This window comes from Notamacropus eugenii, chromosome 2, assembly GCF_028372415.1.
Source record: "Notamacropus eugenii isolate mMacEug1 chromosome 2, mMacEug1.pri_v2, whole genome shotgun sequence".
NCBI classification, from domain to species: domain Eukaryota; kingdom Metazoa; phylum Chordata; class Mammalia; order Diprotodontia; family Macropodidae; genus Notamacropus; species Notamacropus eugenii.
Genome location: NC_092873.1, coordinates 318130668 through 318150527, shown reverse-complemented (window position 1 = coordinate 318150527; position 19860 = coordinate 318130668). Strand labels below are relative to the sequence as shown.

Sequence of the window (19860 nt, the reverse complement as noted above, 5' to 3'; positions counted from 1 at the left end):
CACTTCCACTTTGGACAAGAAGGAAGATATCATATTATTCTCCTATTGCCTCTCTTATCTCCATTTTATCAACAGCTACCCAGGATTCTCACATGGGAATACTAGAGTATAGGAAGAACTTTAAAGGTTCATTTTGTCCTTCCTTCCTGCGCTCTGGCAGGGCAGTTACCTCACTCTCACAGCTCTCCAAGGCAAACATCATAAAATCTAGCTGGAAGGGACTTCAGAGCTCATCTGGTCTCCCTACTATGACAACCCAAGAGATCCCTCACTTAAACATTCCCAGGGGTAGGAAGTTCACTATTTTGTGAGACAGCCTGTTCCACTGTTGGGGAGAAAAATTCAAAAAGGTTCTGGTACATCTTGCATTCCATATCCTGTACCATTCTGGGCTTCCACAGCTGACATTACACAACACTTCTTTCCCCTAATTATTAGTATTGAACAATCTTTTATAGGAATATGTGTCTTTTCTTTCTCTAACCTCTTCTTTGCCTCTTTTGTGGCAAAGTAAAGATTTTATTCAATCTGCAGTTACTCTTCATCTTTTTCACCATAATCCCTTCAAAGACATCCTCTTCCTCAGGCTTTTCTTCTCTGATCCTGAACTTTAATATTCAGGGTTTTCTCGCTGCTGGTATTTTGAATTAATGTCAACTTATGGCAAATTTCCATCAGTCCACATTTTTATTATCACAGTTCCTTACTTCTTAAAAAGTTACTCTTTTGCTTATGTCCTGACCTTCCCATTCTTTTCACTTACTGACCCATTCACTAACACAAATTTTCTCTCCTGTCCCTGATCTGAGTCACCTAATAGCTATTGCATATGAGGGCTATGGAGAATATAACAGTCTTGGGTAAAGAAGGTATATGTTTTACCAACCTTCACTATAATTTGGGTTAAGACACACTGCTCTAATTTGTCTCCACTGGTAGCCTGCCGTAAATTCACTGCTATGTTCCCTTCCTCCACAGTTTCACGTACAAAACAGTTCTGGCCCACCACCCATACCCAAATCCAAGACCCAGATTCTTTCCTACTCACCCTCCAAGCTCTTTGGTGGAATATCAGCCACCACAGGCTGGGACTTGAGTTCCAACCTTTTCTGCTGTGGAGAAGGTGGAGCATGTTCTGAATTTTCCACAGGTCGAATGGGTGGGGGTGAGGCATCAGCTGCCTTGGTGACCTGAATCTCAACCCGCTTTGGGACTGCCTCAGCCAGAGGCACAGAGAATGCATCGGGTCTTCGCTGGGGAAGCTCAGGGATCTTTGACACTGGAGCATCCATCCTCCGCAGGGAGGATTCCTGGGGTTTGACTACTGTAATCTCGGTTCTTCTGGGAGATGGCTCTGGGGTCTTATGCCCCAGCACCTCAGCTCTTTTGAGACTGAACCGAGATGGCCCTGTGCCACTAGAGTTCTCTACCTGCTTAGAGGAGATATCGATGGAGATCTCCGTCCTCCGAGACACAGGCTCACTTTTGGGTCCAGAGAGCTCGATTCTCCTTAGGGAGGGCTTGGGGGACTTCTGGACTGGGGAGTCCACATGGCGGGCAGATGTCTCAGAGTTCTTCACACCAAGGTCCTGGAATTTCTGTGTGGAGCTGGCAACTGTGGTACGGAGGAGTGGTGTCTGGATCCGCCGTGGTGGTGTAGAGTTGGGTGTCTCAACTTCCTCCACCTCAAAGGATCTCTTCAAGGCTGAAAAGGAAGAGATCAGAATGTAGTTATGTTGCTGGCTCTTGATCCCCACTTTAACTGGCACTTCCTGCCAAAGAAACAGCAGGGCCCTTGCTGGGGTAAATTAGCAAAAGGCACTAGGCTGAAATCCTCAAATTTTCAGGCTACGACAACCCGTTTCTTTCCAATCACCTCCCAACCATGACCCCCATCCCAAGAGAAAAACCATCAACACTGAGCATAGAATCATAAGTCATATGATGACAATGACAACCCTTTCAACTTGCAAAGTGCTTTATATACATTAGTTCACTGGTTTCTCACAATAACACTGTCAAGTTTTATAGCTTTTGTTATGCCTATTTGTGTAGATAAAGACACTGAGGTTCAGAGAGGCTTTCTTAGGGTAACAGATGGTGAGTGTCTTGGTCCTAAATTGGATCACTTCCTGTGATTGCTGACATATAAAATGCCTTATTCAACATCTGACTACAGCCTGAAGTCTCTATAGGCTTTTTCTGGTGGGTTTATGCAGTGATTCCATGCAGTGATCCAGTCATCTCCCTTGGGAAATCCTCTGAGTGGTTACTCACTTCTGAGAAGGGAGTTGGGGGGGATGGGGTAGGTCTGTGAAGGCTCAGTCCTCCAAACATATGCACTTGTCAGAGTTTCTGTAACTGCTCTCAGAAAAAGAGAACCAGCTGCTTCCATTTAAAAGGACCAGAAAAACCATCCACGTGGCAGCTACTCAGATGCTACTTCCCCCACAAAGGAGAGAGCCTCAGTGCCAGCTTTGTCATTTTTGCTGGGACTCCAGGACACTGATTTGGGGGTAGGGAGAGAACCATGCTGTTTTTAGAGAATTCCCTCCTCTCCACATCCTACCAACTTACTGAAGCTCTGTACGAAACAAAATAATGAACTACTATTGCCTATGCCTTTGTCCCCAGGTCAGTCCTCATTACAGACTTCCCTGATTTATTGCAGGTCAATTCAGGATGTTGTAGACAATCAGTTGCAGATGACAGGGATGGGGATGGTGCCCCAAGTAGAAATCCTCACAAAAGGAGGCATGGGGGAAGATCAAAGGTCTATCCAGCATCATAAAAAGGCAGAGTGGGAGGCCAATAGAGAACATTCTCTTCTGTTCAGTCCTTTTGGTCAATTCTTAAAACTCTCAATTAACATAAAGAGTACTCCTCCCACTTCCTGTTACTCCCCAACATTAACTTAGCTAAAACAGAAATATAAATGGGCTGCTCCAAGAAATTGTGCAATGGTCTTCCAATTGGTCTTCCTATACCAATCTCCTCTCACTCAAGTCCACTTTCCACTCAATTGCCAAAGTGATGCATTTTCAGTATCTGTCCCACATACCTAGAATTCTCTCTCTCTCTTCACCTCTGCCTCCTGGCTTCATCGACTCCTTTCAAGACTTTGCTAAAATCCCACTTTCTGCAAGAAACCTTTCCTGGTTCCCCTCAATGCTAACACCTTCCCTTGAAGATTACCTATAATTTACTCTGTATCTTGTATGTACATAATTGTTTGCATGTTGCCTCCCCCACTGGAGTGGAAGCCCCTTGAAGGTAGGGACTATTTTTGGCTTTCTTTTTATCCCCAGTGCCTAGCACAGTGCCTGGCACATAGTAAACAATAAATGTTTATTAACTTGGAAGAGGCTGCATAATGACAGGATTCCAACTCAGATACATAGATTAGAACAGATGGCCTCTGAGGTCCCTCCACACTCCAAGGTGCTGTAATTCTTCTCCTGGGTAAGCAGCAATTAGTTCTGAAAGGTCTTCACAGTCAAAAAATGTTAGAAATAGAAGGGACAGAGATTGTCTAGCTAATCCCTTTATTCTGATGAAGGGATTGATGAAGATAATTCATTTTGATGAAGATGAGGAAACTGGAGAAGGGAAGAAATTTGCCCAAGGTACACAAATCTAATATTGGACTTGAAATCTGATTTCTATGTTAACATTCTTTTTTAAAAAAATTAATATAATTTTGTATTTTTTTAATTAAACTTGACAAAAATCAAACATGATACTAAGAAGAGGAAAAGAAGATTGCAGTACATTACATATAGTTTGCATTTCTTTCAAAATTATGTGATACACCCAACACATTAGTTTCAAAGTTTTCCTGTTTGTCTCCCTCTGAACTTCCTTTTGTTCCCTTCTGTGTGTTTAAAAATGTTTCATTGACACGCTTCTGCACATTGCCACCATCTATCCTCCTACCCTTCCAAATCTGTACTTCCCTTTAAATTTACATGAAGAAAAAAATTTTGTAACAATATAAACAGTTAAACATGGCCAATACACTGGCCATGTCCAAAAAATTTAAGTATCGCTCAATATTTTGAATCCATCACCTCTCTGTCAGACCAATTGCTTTATCATCAATCCTCTGGTGTTTGGCTGACTGTTACACTAAATTGAGTTCATAAGTCTTTCAAATTTGTTTTTCTCTAAAATTTTGTAGTAATAAATTGTCATGGTTCTGCTCAATTCACTCTGGATTAGTTCATACAATCTTCAAGGCTTCCCTGACTCCCTTTCATAATTCCTAATGGCATTTCTTTTATCTAATGATATTCCATCACATTGATAGACCACAATTTGTTCTTCATTCCCCTAGTGAGTACCCACTTTTTTCCCCCCAGTTTTTTGCTACAATAAAAAGTTCAGTTATGCCCAAGTGACCCCACAGACCTTAGCACACCAGCTCCTTCTATCTTCCACTATCTCTTGAAGTCATGAAGTCCATGATATTACCTATCCATCTCATCCTCTGACATCCCCTTTTCCTTTTGCCTTCAATCTTTTCCAACATCATGGTCTTTTCAAATGAGTCCTGTCTTCTCATTAATGTGGCCAAAGAATTTAAGCTTCAGCTTCAGTGTTTGACCTTCCAGTGACTAGCCTGAATTACTTTCTTTAGGTATTGACTGATTTCATCTCGTTCCTGTCCAAAGGACTCCCAAATGTCTTCTCCAGAACCAAAGTTCAAAAGTGTTGATGTTGAAGTGTTCAGCTTTCCTATTGCTACTGGTAAAACCATAGTTTTGACTAGACAGACTTTTGTCAGAAAGGTGATGTCACTGCTTTTTGGTATGCTGTAACAACCAGATCATATAGGTAAGACCTAAATAATATCCCTTATGAATCTGCAGTAGAGGTGACAAATAGATTTAAGGGATTCAATCTGGCAGATAGAGTGACCAAAAAGTATGGACAAAGGTTTGTAATATTGTACAAGAGGCAGCAACAAAAAACTAGAGGAGCAAGGAAGCAAAATGGTTGTCTGATGGGGCTTTACAAATAGCTGAAGAAAAAAGGAAAGCAAAAGGGGAAGGAAAAAGGGAAAGGTATAAACAACTGAATGCAGAATTCCAGACAACAGCAAGGAGAGATTAGGTTTTCTTAAATAAGCAATATGAAGAACTAGAAAAAAACAATAGAATGATTAAGACAAGAAATGTCTTCAAGAAAATTATAAATATAATGGGAAAGTTTCAGGCAAAAGTGAGCATGATGAAAGACAAAAAATGATGCTACAAACATGTGACCTTTCCCCCTTTGTGTGACCTCTTTAGGGGCATAGACCTACTTGTAATTTCACAAAATATGTTGCATTTTAATAACTTGGAGCATTAGAAGACAAGCTTCTTGAGAGCAGGGACTGTCTTGCTTTCCTATCTGTCTCTTCAGTGCTTAGCATAGTGCTTTGCACACAATTAGCATTCAACAGTAAACACTTTCTCCCTCCCTCCCTCTTTTTCTCTCTCTTCTTCCCTTCCTTCTTTTTGTTTGGCTTTATTCCTTCCTTTCTTCCAAATCACTTTCCAGCATGGTTACACCAATTCGCAGCTCCAACAACAGTGCATTACTCTGCCTGTTTTCCTGAAGCCCCTCCAACAACCGCCATTTTCTTTTTTGTCATCTTTGCAATCTGATGGGCAAAGGGTAGAGTTCTTAATTTTCGCTATTATTATCCTTTTCATTTTTTTTTATTAGTAGCAATTTGAAAATTTTTTTCATATGGTTAGCTGTACCTTAGATTTCTTTCCTTTAAGAAAGGAATACTTTGAGCTCTTATCTATTAGAAAAGGGCTTATTCTTAGATATTTAAAAAGTTTCTTATATATCGGGAATAGGTAAACTTTATCAGAAAAATTTGCCACAAAGTTGTTTTTTTAAAAACAAACTGTCTCCTTTCTAATTTTAATTGCACTGATTTTGTTTGTGTAGAAGCTTTTAGTCCTCTAAAACTACTCCCCCCACAAAAAAAAAAGGAATTGTATTTCTCCTTTATCTTCTGTGATCCTGTCTCCCCCATTTGTCATGAACTCTTTCCCTTATTCATTATTGGAGAAAGTACCTCTTCCTTTGCACCCAGAATTTGTTTATGTTGTGACCTTTTATATCTAGGTCATGTATCACTATGTAGTGTGTTGTAGTAAGGTATGGGTCTAACCCTTATTTTTGCCAGGAAGCATTTCCAGGAGTTTTTGTTCCTTCCTCACTGAAACAATGAGTAACCCAAGTAGTAGGAGCATCATGATTAAATAGAATATTTAATCCATACAGAAGCAGAGGAACATAGTACCATTAATGTTCACTACGGTACTATGTTCATCTGCTTCTGTATGGGTCAATATTCTATGTAGTCATGAGGCTCATTTCTCCTCCTCTTAGGTAATCTAAGTCTTATTTAAATTAAATTAATTAATGAATTAATTTTGTGTCATCTTTGCAATCTGATGGGCAAATTAAATAATTAATTAAATTAATTGAATTATTTAAATTAATTAATTCATGAAACACAGGCCTACGTTACCCCTCTTACTCAAAAAAGTTTCAGTGGTTTATCATTACTGTGTTGTCTCGAGGCTAAAATGAAAACTCTACTTTTAAACCTTTAAAGCCCTTCAGAGCCTGTCTCTGGCCTAATATTTCAGCTTATTTTTCATTACCTCCCTTCACAGACTAAATGTTCCAAACAAACAGACCTGTCCAGAATATTCCCTCTCTATGGAATGCTCTTTTGCACATGCTATCTTTCATGTCTAGAATTTTCTCCCTATTTCCTACTTGTAGCTCTTGGAATTAACATCTAGCTTCCTTCAAGATTCAGCATAACTAAGATCTCCATTTCAAGGCCCTTCCTAAATCCACTGAGTTGTTAGTACATCATCCCATTCCCCGAATTATTTTGCATTTACCTTGGATGTATTTTATATAGACTCATCTATATACTTGTCATGCTCCCATTCCCCTCCTCTCCCTCTTACCCCACCCCCACCCCCAGGTAGAATGTAAGCTTTTTAAGACCATGTACTGTTTCAATGATATTTTTAGATCCATTCCAGGAGCTTGGCAGAGTGCTTAGCAGACAATAAAAGATTGATAAATGCTTACTGAAGGACTCAAAATCCCTTGCCTTTAGGAACCTTTCCCTACTATGCCTATGGAAGACACCCCTTGAGGACTTCATCAAAGGGTTTTCTGGGAGCTGTGAGTCAGAGCAGGATGATGCCCTAGGACAGTACTGAGCAATAGAGAGATTAGAGACCAAAGTGTGGCCAAATAGTAGGTTTAAGAAGAGTAAGGCAAAGTGAGAGACAGAGGGATAGAATGATAGGAGATGATGCTCAGATAAAGGAATTTCAGAGTTCTTGAAAATGGAAGTAGAACATTTGGTCTTTTGGTAAAGGAAGTAAAACATTAAAATGTTGGCAAGATGAAGGGTGGAAAATCATTCTGCTGTAGGGATCAAATAAGTGGAAGAATAGGAGAAACTATGAGGTTCATGTGACTATTAACATGTATATTTGAAGTTCCCAAATATAAAGACAGCAGGTCAAGTACAAAAAAAGATATGATCCAGATACCAAATTCCTGAGAAAGGGGATTGCTTATTACAATGATCAGCTATGAATCAGGGACGGGGAATCTGCCTCTTCAAGGCTACATTGTGTCCTGCTAGGTCCTCAAGTGCAGCCCTTTGAATGAATCCAGTTTGGATTGGTGGACCACATATGGCCTCCAGGCTACAGATTCCCAACCCATGACTTAGCTCTTCTCAGCAATACGGTGATCCAAGGCAATTCCAAGAGACTCAGAATAGAAAATGCTGTCCATATCCAGAAAATGAATTTATAATAGAGTCTGTAAGCAAATCAAAGCTTGCAATTTTTACTTTATTTTTTCATTTTTTTCTTTTGTTCTTTTTCTTATTTCACAACACGACTAATTGCACATGTATAACCCATATCAGATTGTTTGCCATCTTGGGGAGGGGAGGAGAGAAAAATTTGGAACTCAAAATCTTTAAAAACTGAATGTTGAAAATTGTCTTTGCATGTAAGTGGAAAAAATAAAATATTATTTACATTAAAAAGGAGATTACTGAGTGATCATGGCAGGGAGGTAGTGACAGGAAGTCTAGAAGTGGCACTAACGAGCAAAAAGTATGCCTATTACGTGTGCAGTAACCCTGTGTTGAAGGCATAAGAGAAAGTACAACTAGTGATGGAGTAAGTGACCAGGGACAGTGTCATTCTAGGTCTAAAGTGAAGTTGTTGCTTATGGAAAGGGAAGTCCAGAGAACACAGCGAATGGGGGCAGGCAAGCTTTACACAAATAACAGCTATCAGCACCATCATATAGGTTGCAACAGAACCACAGGAGTTTAGAGTTAGAAGGAACTCTGAAGATCATCTAGCCAATCCTCCCATTTAACAGAGAAAACTGAGGCCCAGAGAAGGGAGGGAACCTGCCTCAAGACAGTTATGAACTAATTCTTTGGCTAGATCACCCACCACAATGTGTACCCTGGGCAGTTAACTGAAGTATGCCATCAGTCAAAAGAGAAACTAGGCAAGGGACAATATAATATATTGAAAAGAGTAATGGAAATTGAAGGCAAGGAACGTGGGTTAAAATCCATTGCTGAGCTTTCTAGCCTTGGTATACATTTCTCCCCTTTCTGTACTCTGTGATCTAGACAGACAGACTTTTCTGCTATTCCTCACTTATGACAGTTCATCTGTCATTTCTATGCCTTTGCATTGGCAGTCACCCATTCCTGAAATTTACTGCCTCCTTATTCTGCCTCTTAAGAGTTCCCTATTTCCTTCAAAACTCAACTTTCAAGGGCCATCTTTTACATGATTCCTCTATTTCTGTCTCCTCCACCATCTCCCCAAAAATTATTGTTCAGTTGTGTCCAGTTCTTCATGACCCCATGGATCATAGTACAACAATGCTATCCATAGGGTTTTTTTGGCAAAGGTACTGGAGTGATATGGTATTTCCTTCTCCAATGGACTGAGGCAAACAGAGGTTAAGTGACTTGCCCAGGGTCATACAGCCAATGCTCTATCCACAGAGCCACCTAGCTGCCTCCTACCCCCAAAGTTACCTTGGATGTATCTTACATAATTTTGTTTATACTTTAACATATACGTTGTCCATCTCAATAGAACGTAAGCTCCTCGAGTACGGTCTTTCCATCCCCAGTGTTGTCTCTCTAGTGCATTAACATATAAACAAAATTATGCAAAATAAATCCAAGGTAATCCAAACCACTTTGGGGTGGAGTGGGGGGTAATGGGAAAGAAAGGAACTAGCAGCTGGGGAAATCAGGAAAGGCATCCTATAGAGAGTGGCCCTAGAGCTGAGTTTCAAAGGAAATGGGGACTCCTAAGAGGCAAGGCCTGGTACACTACAGGCACCATGTCATTGGTCCTCTTTGAGAACAAAGGACCACCAAGAACAAAGTACTTTTAATAGGATATTTTGGAAAAGTCACTTCCCCTCTCTAGGCCTGTGTCCTTATCTGTAAAATGAGAAAGTTGGAAGGGCAGCTGGGTGGCGCAGTGGATAGAGCAACGACCCTGGATTCAGGAAGACCTGAGTTCAAATCCAGCCTTAAATACTTATTAGCTGTGTGATGCTGAGCAAGTCAATCCTAATTGCATTTTAAGGTTGGACTAGATGACCTCTAAAGTCCTTTACAGCTCTAAATCTATGATCTCATGAGCCCAAGTCCTCTAAAAGAAAATCCAAATAATTGTATTTCCAATTAAATGAAAATCATGTAAATTTCATGTATATGAAAATCCAAATAATTGTACCTTTCCATGAGACTATCCAACTGACAATAGATTAGAGATATGCTATCTTCACAAATTAAATAGCATATTTAGCCAACCTCACTCCTGGCTAGACCATAAAGCAGCCATTAGACTAAACAAGATATGTACCAGGAGTTCCTATTACTGCCTCACTTTTGAAGCAAAACTTCCCCCAATGTCCACAGACATTCCAGGCAAGTGAGAAAATGGAATATGGCCCTGTTTTAGGAGGTATTGTGTGAGACACCCAAGAGACCGCTGCGAATCCCTTCTATGACTGCGGCACACTTCTGTCTCCACAAACCTCCCAGAGCTCCCGATAACCACACAGAAAGCTTCCTCAAAATGTATAAACATCAGTGCTACAAGGGTGAGCCAGAAAGTCACACTGAAGCCTGGAATAAATATTATGGAAAATGAGGGTCTCCTGGAGATCAAGTTCAAATGAAAATGTGCTTGTAGCTTTTGTGGCACAGGAACCCCCCATAGAGACTAGGCACACTGCCTTGAACCTTTAGAATGGAATTCTAAGTAAAGGCCTAAGGGAGAGAGCAACAGTCTCTACAGCAGCAAATATGGTCTCCCATGAGTCAAGTGAGGCAATCTGCTACAAGATGTAAGCAGGATAAGGAGAGGGTTAGGATGAACACACACACACACACACACACACGACTGGCAGAAATACATCCAGATAATATCGCCAGGCCTATACAGAAAGGGTCCCTGAAGATTCTCTGGGTAAATGTGGGAAGTGATTATTCGTATAGAAAGAAGAGGAATCCACAAGACTCTTATTTTCAAAATACATAAATTCAAGCCAATGTAAATAATTTAAAAAAGGATCCTTCTTCAATAAAAGTAACATTCTAGGCATAACAGAAAGAACACTGGATGGAAAAATCAGAGAAATGAGTTCATGTCTTAACTGTTATTCACTACCTGGATGACCCTAAGCTATTCACAACTTTGGGACTCAATTTCTCATCAGGAAAATGAAGGAATTAGATTCAATGACCACTCAGATTCCTTCTTTTGTATAACCTTGTGGGGCAGGGAGAGAAGAATGACATATATCTACAAAGCAATTTGGAATAATCTTAAGAAACTTACTATTCACACCCTTCAAATGCAATCAAAGGTAGAAAGATCTTAAATATACACCACATTTTCATAACACTTGGGGCAAGTACCAAAAACTGTAAGGATGTGTATGTAGAAAGCAGAAGCAGGGGAAAATATAAGCTACACTACAATACATAAGTGAACACAATGCTAAAAGACTGTTAAAAAGGCTGTTAAATTCAAATCAAATGTAATGACCAATCTTGAAACAGATAATGAAACCCACTTCCCTCCTTTTGGTAGGTTGGTGGGAGACTACAGTTGTCTATAATTCTGTCAGTTTTGCTAAATGATTTTTCTTTGTTATAATGGAAGACAGAAGGAAATAACTATGATGTAAAAAAACAAAAGGCATCTATATAACTTTCAAAAATTTAAACAGAAACGAGATAAACTCCAGCTCTAAGCCTTGTGAGTGTGCCATACAGTGAGGGGAAACCTGATACCTTAACAAAGTAATGCTTTTCCTATTACTGAAAGTCTTCAGGCAAAGTTAGATGGTAATTTTGGGGAAGACTTGTGTATTGGAGAGGAGTAAAAGATGACCATTTAAAGGCTTTTATACTTCTAAGAGTATGTTTGAAATTCCCTTTTGGACACTTATAACATATGCTTCCATTAAGCAGTTACCAGGCATTTATTAAGTGCTTACAATATACCAGGCATTGTGCTAAGCCTAGAGATAGAAAGAAATAAAAAACAGTCCAAACACGCAAAGAGTTCCCATGGGAGAAAAAACATGCAAACAACTATGTACATACAGGAGATATACGGGGTAAATTGGAGGTAATCTCAGAGGGAAAGCACTAGCAATGAGGAGGACCAGGAAAGGCTTCTTGCTGAAAGTAGACTTGCAAGAAGCCAAGAAAACTAGTCAGAGGGAAAGAGAGAGAGAATTCTAGCCATGGAGGAGAGTCAAGGGAGAATGCACTGAGTCAGGATATGGAGTATATATGTGAGGACCAACAGTATGGAGGCCTGAGTAACTGGATTGTAGAGGAGATAAACCTGTAAGAACACTGGAAAGGAAGGGGCCAGGTTTTAAAAGGTTTTAAAAGCTAAAAGAGGATTTTCTTTTTGATCCTGGAAGAAATGGGGAGCCACTGGAATTTATTGAGTAATGGAATGACATGGTCAGACCTCTACTTCAAGAGAACTCCTTTGGTAGCTGACTGAAGAATGGACTGGAGTGGGGAGAAACTTGAGGGAAGGAGACCAATCCCAAGGCTATTACAGTAGTCCAGGTTGCACCAGAGGTAATAAGAGGCTGTACCAGAGCTGTGCCAGTTTCAGAGGAGAAAAGAGGGCATGTACAAGAGATGTTGTGAAGGCAGAATCAATAGGAGTTGGCAATTGATTGGATATGGGAGGTAAGAGACTGAAGAGTTGAGGCTGACACCTAAGTTTTGAAACAGAGTGACTAGGAGGAAGGTAGTGCTCTAGGCACTAAAAGGAAAGAATGGAAGAAGTGAAGATTTGAGGGGAAAGATGAATTCAGATTTGGACATGTTGACTTTATGTTCCAGTTCAAGATGTTCAATAGGTAGTTAGAGATGTGAGACTGAAGGTCAGAGCTAGATAAATAGATCTAAAAAATTATCTGCTGATATAATTAGATCCATGGGAATTGATGAGATCTCTCAAGCAAAAAACTATAAAAGGAGAGGAAGGCCCATAACAGTCTTTGAGTGAAGTCCTGCTCTTCTTAAGACTCTGCCTAGTCTCTTTTGGGAATAATATCTCCCAGGGTCCTTTGCTCAGTTCCATGTCTGCCTTGGTCCCTGCCTCCAAGCCCATCCTGACTGCCATCTCCAGGAGCTTGGCCATTCTCTGCTTTTCTTTGTTCCTTCACAACTTCTTGTAGCAGTGCTTTCTTTTACGTCCAGTTGGATAGTCATTTTTGGCTCTGTGAACCCTGGCTGTTCAGAAGAAGGTCAGAGGCTCAATTTCCTCATCTGTAAAATGAAACCATTAGACTAATTGACTTCTAAGGGCCCTCTAATTCTGGTCTCCTCTGGTTCTATCAGCTGATCAGCCAAAAAACAATTATTAAGCACCTACCATATTATGTGCTAGGTTCTGAGAATACACCTTTCTTCAAGGAAGATGTTCCATAAGGGGAGATAACATCTATACATGTAAATAAACAAACTATATATGAGATGGGGTAGCACCAACAGTTGGAGGGATCAGAAGAAGCTTCACTGATGGGGGAGGGGGCCAGGGACATCAGAAAAAGCTTCTGAGAGGAGTGCACATCAAGCATAGGAGAAAGCCTGTTCAAATATAAAGGCCCCAGTCTCCCAGTTTATTAAAAAAAAAAAAGTGAACTGCAAATAAAGAAAGGAACTTTGGTTCTTCTTTCATGTGTAAATCCCACAGGGGAAGAGAAGGAGGTGATAATGACCACTGTCAATTTCAATCTCTATCTCTCATGGGCACGAGAACTTCCTAAGCTGCTCCCCTGCCCCGTCTACTATGGCCCATCCTTCCTTCTTTTTCTCAAATTTTCCCAGTGGAAGTGAAGGGAATCTGGCTAAGATTGAAGGACACAGTCATTTTAAAAATAGTGTCAAGTGCTGGCTCCTTTTCTCTAGGTACTTCCAGCTGGACACAGACCACAGGACAGTGGCAAGTGAGTGTGCCCAGGTGACTCTCCTGGGGTGCTCCTGGCCCTGACACATGTTCTTTGGGGGGACATGCTCACACTGCTAGATTCTGTGATGAATGCTCCACACCCTATGCCTCACAGTTCAAAGAACACTGGACTTGGAAGCAGATAAACAGGCTTCAAAGTCTTAGCTCTGATACCACCCATGGGACCTTGAGCAAGTCAAATCAACTCTCTGAGCCTCAGTTTTCATTTCTATAAAATGGGAATGATATGTTCACTATCTACCTCACTGGGATGCAAAGACCTTTGTGAACTAGAAAGAGTTCCTTTTTTTTTTAATCTGCAACTCCACTTTCCTCAGTGTAAGAGAACTTACAGTGTGGAAACTCCCTCTGACTGATGCACATCTTGGAAAGTCACCTGAGACACTAAGTTAGTTGCCATCCTGCTGGTAACGTGTTAGAGCTAAGACAGCAACCTACATCTTCTTGACTCTAAAGTGCTTTCACTCCCCGCCATCATCATACCATGAAATCTCTTCAAATAAATATAAGCTATAAAAGGATGGATTCCAGATACAGGCCTTCCAGCTATAGAATTCTCTCCCTTCTCTCCTCATTCCTTTTTCCCTTCAGTTGTTTTCCCTCTCTGACTTGTCTCCCTGTTTCTTCTCTACCCTTCTGATATACTGAGCTACACACTATTCAATCAAATCAATAACCAATCAGTAAGTACTTACTAGATACCTCTATAAGCACAATCAAACTCAAGCCAAAAAAAAAAGATTCCACTTAAAACTTGGTAAATATTCATAGATGAAGAAGATACTGTAATTCCAAGTCACTGCTCTGCAAATTAGCAGGAGATGGCTCTGTAACTAGCCAGGGAACCACCCTTGGGAGAGTAATTCCTGCCAAAGTAAACAAATATGACAGCCATCTTGGAAAGATCTTTGCCTGCATGCTCTGTTCTGATTTATTTTGACAAATGTATTTTGCTTTGCTTATTTAGGATACTGCCTTCCTCCATATGAATATTCCTGAAGGGTTTGAGTAACTGAACTCCAAAACTCTAGGACTAAGGAGAAAATAACCCACATACCTGCTTTCCCCACCTCCCCAGGGTTTGGGGATGGGGGGATGTTACTGAGTATCGCTTCCTGTGAGAAAAGGGACCAGGACCTGAGTTTCTGCTCCTTCTTTGGATTATTCATGTGAGAATGAGCAGGTCTAACATTGTCTCTGGCTTTGTTTTCTAGACGAAGCCAAGAGAAACAAACCAGACCTTCTGGCTGCCTCCTGCTATCCTGGCTAGAGAACTAGGAAGCTGTAACTAGAATTAGATACTATAAGAACAGGGCAAGTCTGGTAGCATTAGATGCATCCAGCAGTCTCTTGTAGTCAACATATCTTCTAGGGAAGAAGACTAAAATCACATAAAGCATTTTTCCTTGCATACAAAGTCAAACTGTTTACCAGGGAAAGATGGTGAACCTCCTGGCATTCTGAACTTAAGTTAAAACCAGGCTTTTGGAGACACATATGGAACCAAGTGGCCTTCTGAATTTCTGAGGTTCTCATTTTCAAAATTCATTTTTACATCTCTCAAAAAAAAAAAAAACCCACCCCACCTTGATAATAAGTTGGCAATAAAGTACAAAAAATGGTACCAATGCACAAAAGGAGCAAACCAGTTCAATCTTCCTTCTTGGCTATGACATAAACTATCCAGTGTTTAAAATAATTATGATCAGAATCTTTTATGACTAGCCCTCAAATAATTTCTACCCTCTGGGAAGTAGTTTGGTATCTATCTTCAAGGTCACTATAAGACCTGATAGGCAATGGCACTTGCTGTCTTGTGACTGCCCTAAGCCATTCTGGCCAACCTCCTAAGAGAGGTTTGGGGGAATCTAAAGTCAATCCTCTTCTATGATTTAATAGACATGCAGTGACTAAACAGGCCCTTGTCTAGAAAAAAGGCACCTCAAAGGCATCAGCAGGTCAGCAGATCAAAGTGTTCTATGTACAAAGCAGTTATCTTTTGCAGAAGGCCAATAGAGTTATGTATGGCAGTGTGGTTGGGGGTATGAGGATGGGTGTTAAGACTTCAAAGATTCTATTTCTTTCCCAAAATACAAAGAGTACCACGAACACAAAAATAGGAACTCACATTTTGTAATGAGCACCGTTAATATCTGTTACATGGAAGCTACTGATCCAGGAAACTTCTCCTTACAGAATATATATAGTACATGGGACCAAAATAAACGCTGCCAAATGAGACTGCTCCCTACAAGGACCAGTGCCTGCCTCCTCATCCCTCTCTCCCCTCCCCCTTCCCCTCTTCTTCTCTCTCTCTCTCTCTCTCTCTCTCTCTCTCTCTCTCTCTCTCTCTCTCTCTCTCTCTCTCTCTCTCTCTCCCCTCCCTCCCTCCCTCCCTTCAAAAGTCCCATCCATCCAGATTCTTGAAAGATAATTTTAAAATATAATGAAAGCATCACTCTTCCCTCTAATTATCTGCCTGTTCTCCAGGTTTTGGTAACCTAGGGGGTTATTCCTGAAAGACTTTAAAAGAAGTTCTCAAAGGTTTGGTTTCTTTATTACTATGCAAAAGTTAAGAGAACATGAACCCATTTTAGACAAAAGCCATAATAGCAACCTTGGCTTTTCCTCCTTCTAACTTCAGTACTAGCTGTACATTATCACCACTAAGAACAGAAGAGGAGGAAATGGGTTTTAACTGTGATAAGAGAGATAGGTTAGATAAAATGAAGAATGTCCTGACCTGGGGTAGTTAGACACAAGAATGGATTAATGGAGGAGACTGTAGAATCCCATCTCTAGGAAGGTCTCTAAAGATGACAGTCTCTCCTCAGTCGTGCCAGGATTTAAATGTAGCCTTGCCTGGAGGCAGGTGAGAAACTAGATGACCTTTCAGAATCCTTCCAGTGTAAGTCATTCTAGAATCAGTGTAGGTTCATGTTGAATGGTATGGAAATATATCTCTGGAAGGTAAATTCTTAGAAATTAAAACTAAAGGTTTAAGCTTAGTATCAACAAAATACTTAGTCTTTGTATCCAGGATAATGCACAGTCCAAGTACTGAGTATTGATTTTGGTAGGCATAAAATATTTCTCCTACCCCTACTGTCTCTTCTACCCCCAAAAAAAAGGTAAGAAAAAAATTAAATGCCCCAAGGGGTCCCTGTCCAGGTGGAGCCCCCAACCCCAACCATCAATCACGAAGAAGTCAAGATAAACAGATAGGCCTCACTCAATTGTGGCCTAGAGGACAACAGATGGATTCTGCTCAGGCCTGGATGAGCTATAGTCTAATTACAGGGGCTGATGACCCTGGAGGACCAGAGTTCAGGCTCAGGTCAGATCAGCACCTACGAACTTAAGACAAACTGATGTTCCACCAACCTGTGAAAACTGGTCAGTTTTATCCAGTAGATCCAGAAGACTGAAAGACCAAGGTATTCATTCCTCAGTTAAGTCTCCAGGTACAGGCTGCTCTTTCAAGACACTCTTAACTGGCCAGAATTTGTTTCCCTTTTGAGAGGCTATATGTTATAGTTGAGAGAGAGCTAGCCTTGGTCCTGGGAACACTAGCTCTGCTGGCCACTGACTGTGTGACCATAGACAAGTCATTTAACCTGGTGTCAAACTCAAATAGTTACAGGGATGGCAATATGAAGTCTTAGAAAACCACATATTAATGTTAGCTCTGTTCTATTGTATTTTTATTTTTTAAAAATATTTCACAAAATTGGGGGGACGGGATAGGATGGAGGGAAATATAGTTAGTCTTTCACAACAAGACTATTACGGAAGTGTTTTGCATAACTACACATATATAACCTATATTGAATTGCTTGCCTTCTCAATGAGGGTGAGTGGGTAAGGAAGAAGAGAGAGAAGTTGGGACTCAAACTTTTAAAAACAAATGTTAAAAATATTGTTTTTACATGCAATTGGGAAAAAAGATATACAGGCAATGGGATATAGAAATCTATCCTGCTCTTCAAGAAAGTAAAGGGGAAATGGATAAGAGGGGGGAATGATAAAAGGGAAGGTAGGCTGGGGTGGTAATCAGAATGCATGGTAACCAGAATGCATGACATCTGGGGTAGGGAAAAGGGGAGGGATGAGGAGAAAGTTTGGAACTCAAAATCCTGTGGAAATGAATATTGAAAAATAAAAATAAATAAATAAATAGAATGATGGAAAAAATTTTCACAATTACAATCCTGTTTGAGACCTCTGCTCTAGGCAACAGAAAGACTATAAGTTGTAGAGGAAGTGCAAACCTGCTAATGTACAGGGAGTTTCGTCTTGCAGGACTTCCCTATAGCAATGAAATCCTAGGTGATTCCCATCATACTGCAAGTTCTGCTTAACATGATAAGGAACTTGTAGGAGAAGTTTGAGGAGAGTGGGGGGGAGGTATTTTTAAAGTGGCATCTAGTACATAAAGAGTTTTTTTCTTTTTAACTTTTTAAAATTAACAAGCATTTATTTTTTTCTCCCTCCCACCTCCCCCTTCATTGAAAAAAATATGAAAAATAAAATCTTTGTAAAAATATGCAGTCAAGCAAAACAAATTCCCTCATTGAACCATGTCCAAAAACTACATATCCCTTTCTATATCTTGAGTTTCTCATCTAGCTGTCAGAAGTTGGGTGGCATGCTTCATCACTGGTTCTCTGGATTCTGGATTGATCACTCAGTTGATCAGAGTTCTCAAGTATTTCAGAGTTGTCTTCACAATGTTGTTATGACATAAATTGTCTTATTGTTAATGTATAAATTATTCTCTTGATTCTGCTCTCATCATACAGCATCATTTCATATAAATCTTCCAAGATTTCTGTGAAACCATTCCCTTCATCATTTTCTTGGTGAAATAATATTTCATTACATTCATGTATAATCATTGGTTCAGGGTAACCCATTTCTTAGGAACTCCTTTGATTTCTAGTTCCTTATCACTACAGCAACTATAAAATATTTTGTTACATATGGGTCCTTTCCCTCTTTCTTTGGAGTATAGATCTAGTAGTGGTATGACTAGGTCAAAGGATATGCAGAGTTTCAGAGGGCATAATTTCAAATTGCTCTCCAAAATGGATGGCCCAACTCCATAGCTCCAACAGTGTACTAACTAGTGTACCTGTTTTACCACAACCTCTCCAACATTAATCATTTTCCTTTTTTATTAACTTTACCAATATGACAAGTATGAGGTGGAACCTCAGAGTTGCTTAAATTTGCAATTCTCTAATTATTGGAAAGGGTCAGCTAGGTGGTACAATGAACAGAGCACCAAGTTTGGAATGAGGAAAATTAGTTCAAATCTGTTCTCAGACACTTACGAGCCATGTGACCTTGGATAAATCACTTAATCCCATTTGTCTCAATTCCTCATCTATAAAATGGGAAAGAAATGGCAAACCACCCCAGTATCTTTGCCAAGAAAAACCTCTAGACCAAAAAACCATGGGATTACACAAAGTCAGACATAACTGAACAACAACAAAAATTATTAGTCAGGTGGAATAATTTTTCACATAGCTATTGATAATTTGGATTTCTTTCTATGAAGAATGCCTATTTCTATTGTTTGGGGGACAGCATTATCACTTGGAGAATGTCATTTATCCTTATAAATTTGAATTAACTCCTCATAGAGTTTTAAACATAAGACTTTTATGACAAACCAGTGTTTGTCAAAGTGTCAAAGATCTTTTCCCATTAACTATGTCCCTTCTAATTTTAACTATTTTGGTTTGTGTACAAATTTGTAAATTTCAATCAAAATTGTCCATTTTATCTTTTGCAATCCTTGCTATCCCTTGTTTGGTCAAGAACTCTTCTCCTATCTATAAGTCCAAGATAATTTCTTCTTTGCATCTTTGTTTATAATGTACCACTTTATATTATGTCACAAATCCATGTGAAACTCATTTTGCAATATAGTGTGAGCTATTGGTCAAAATCAAATTTCTGCTAGGTTGCATTTCTGTTTTCCCAGAAATTTTTGTCAATTATTTTGTCAAATGACAAATATCTTCTCAAATGAGTCCTTATGGTAGTAGCTGGGGTCATTTGGTTTTCTGAACATTGGTTTAATTTGCTGCTTTTTTATTTATTTTTGAAATTGAACATTCCTGTCTTGCCCACACTAGAAATACAGTGGTCCATCATAGGCACAATTTCAATACTGATTTGCATTGAAATTTTAATGTGTTCCATTTTTCCAATGTAGTTTTGCGTGCCC

General features: G+C 39.8%; 1 protein-coding gene across 4 annotated transcripts in view; it reads right to left on the bottom strand.

The window, feature by feature from the left end:
• Positions 1–19860, bottom strand: part of SEPTIN9 (septin 9) — a 335206-nt gene that overhangs the window by 148242 nt on the left and 167104 nt on the right. For all 4 annotated transcript variants that reach the window (XM_072645129.1, XM_072645132.1, XM_072645131.1 and 1 more), the window contains one exon: positions 1049–1705. In XM_072645129.1, coding sequence (XP_072501230.1) covers positions 1049–1705 — 657 coding nt within the window. The remainder of the gene's footprint in view (positions 1–1048; positions 1706–19860) is intronic.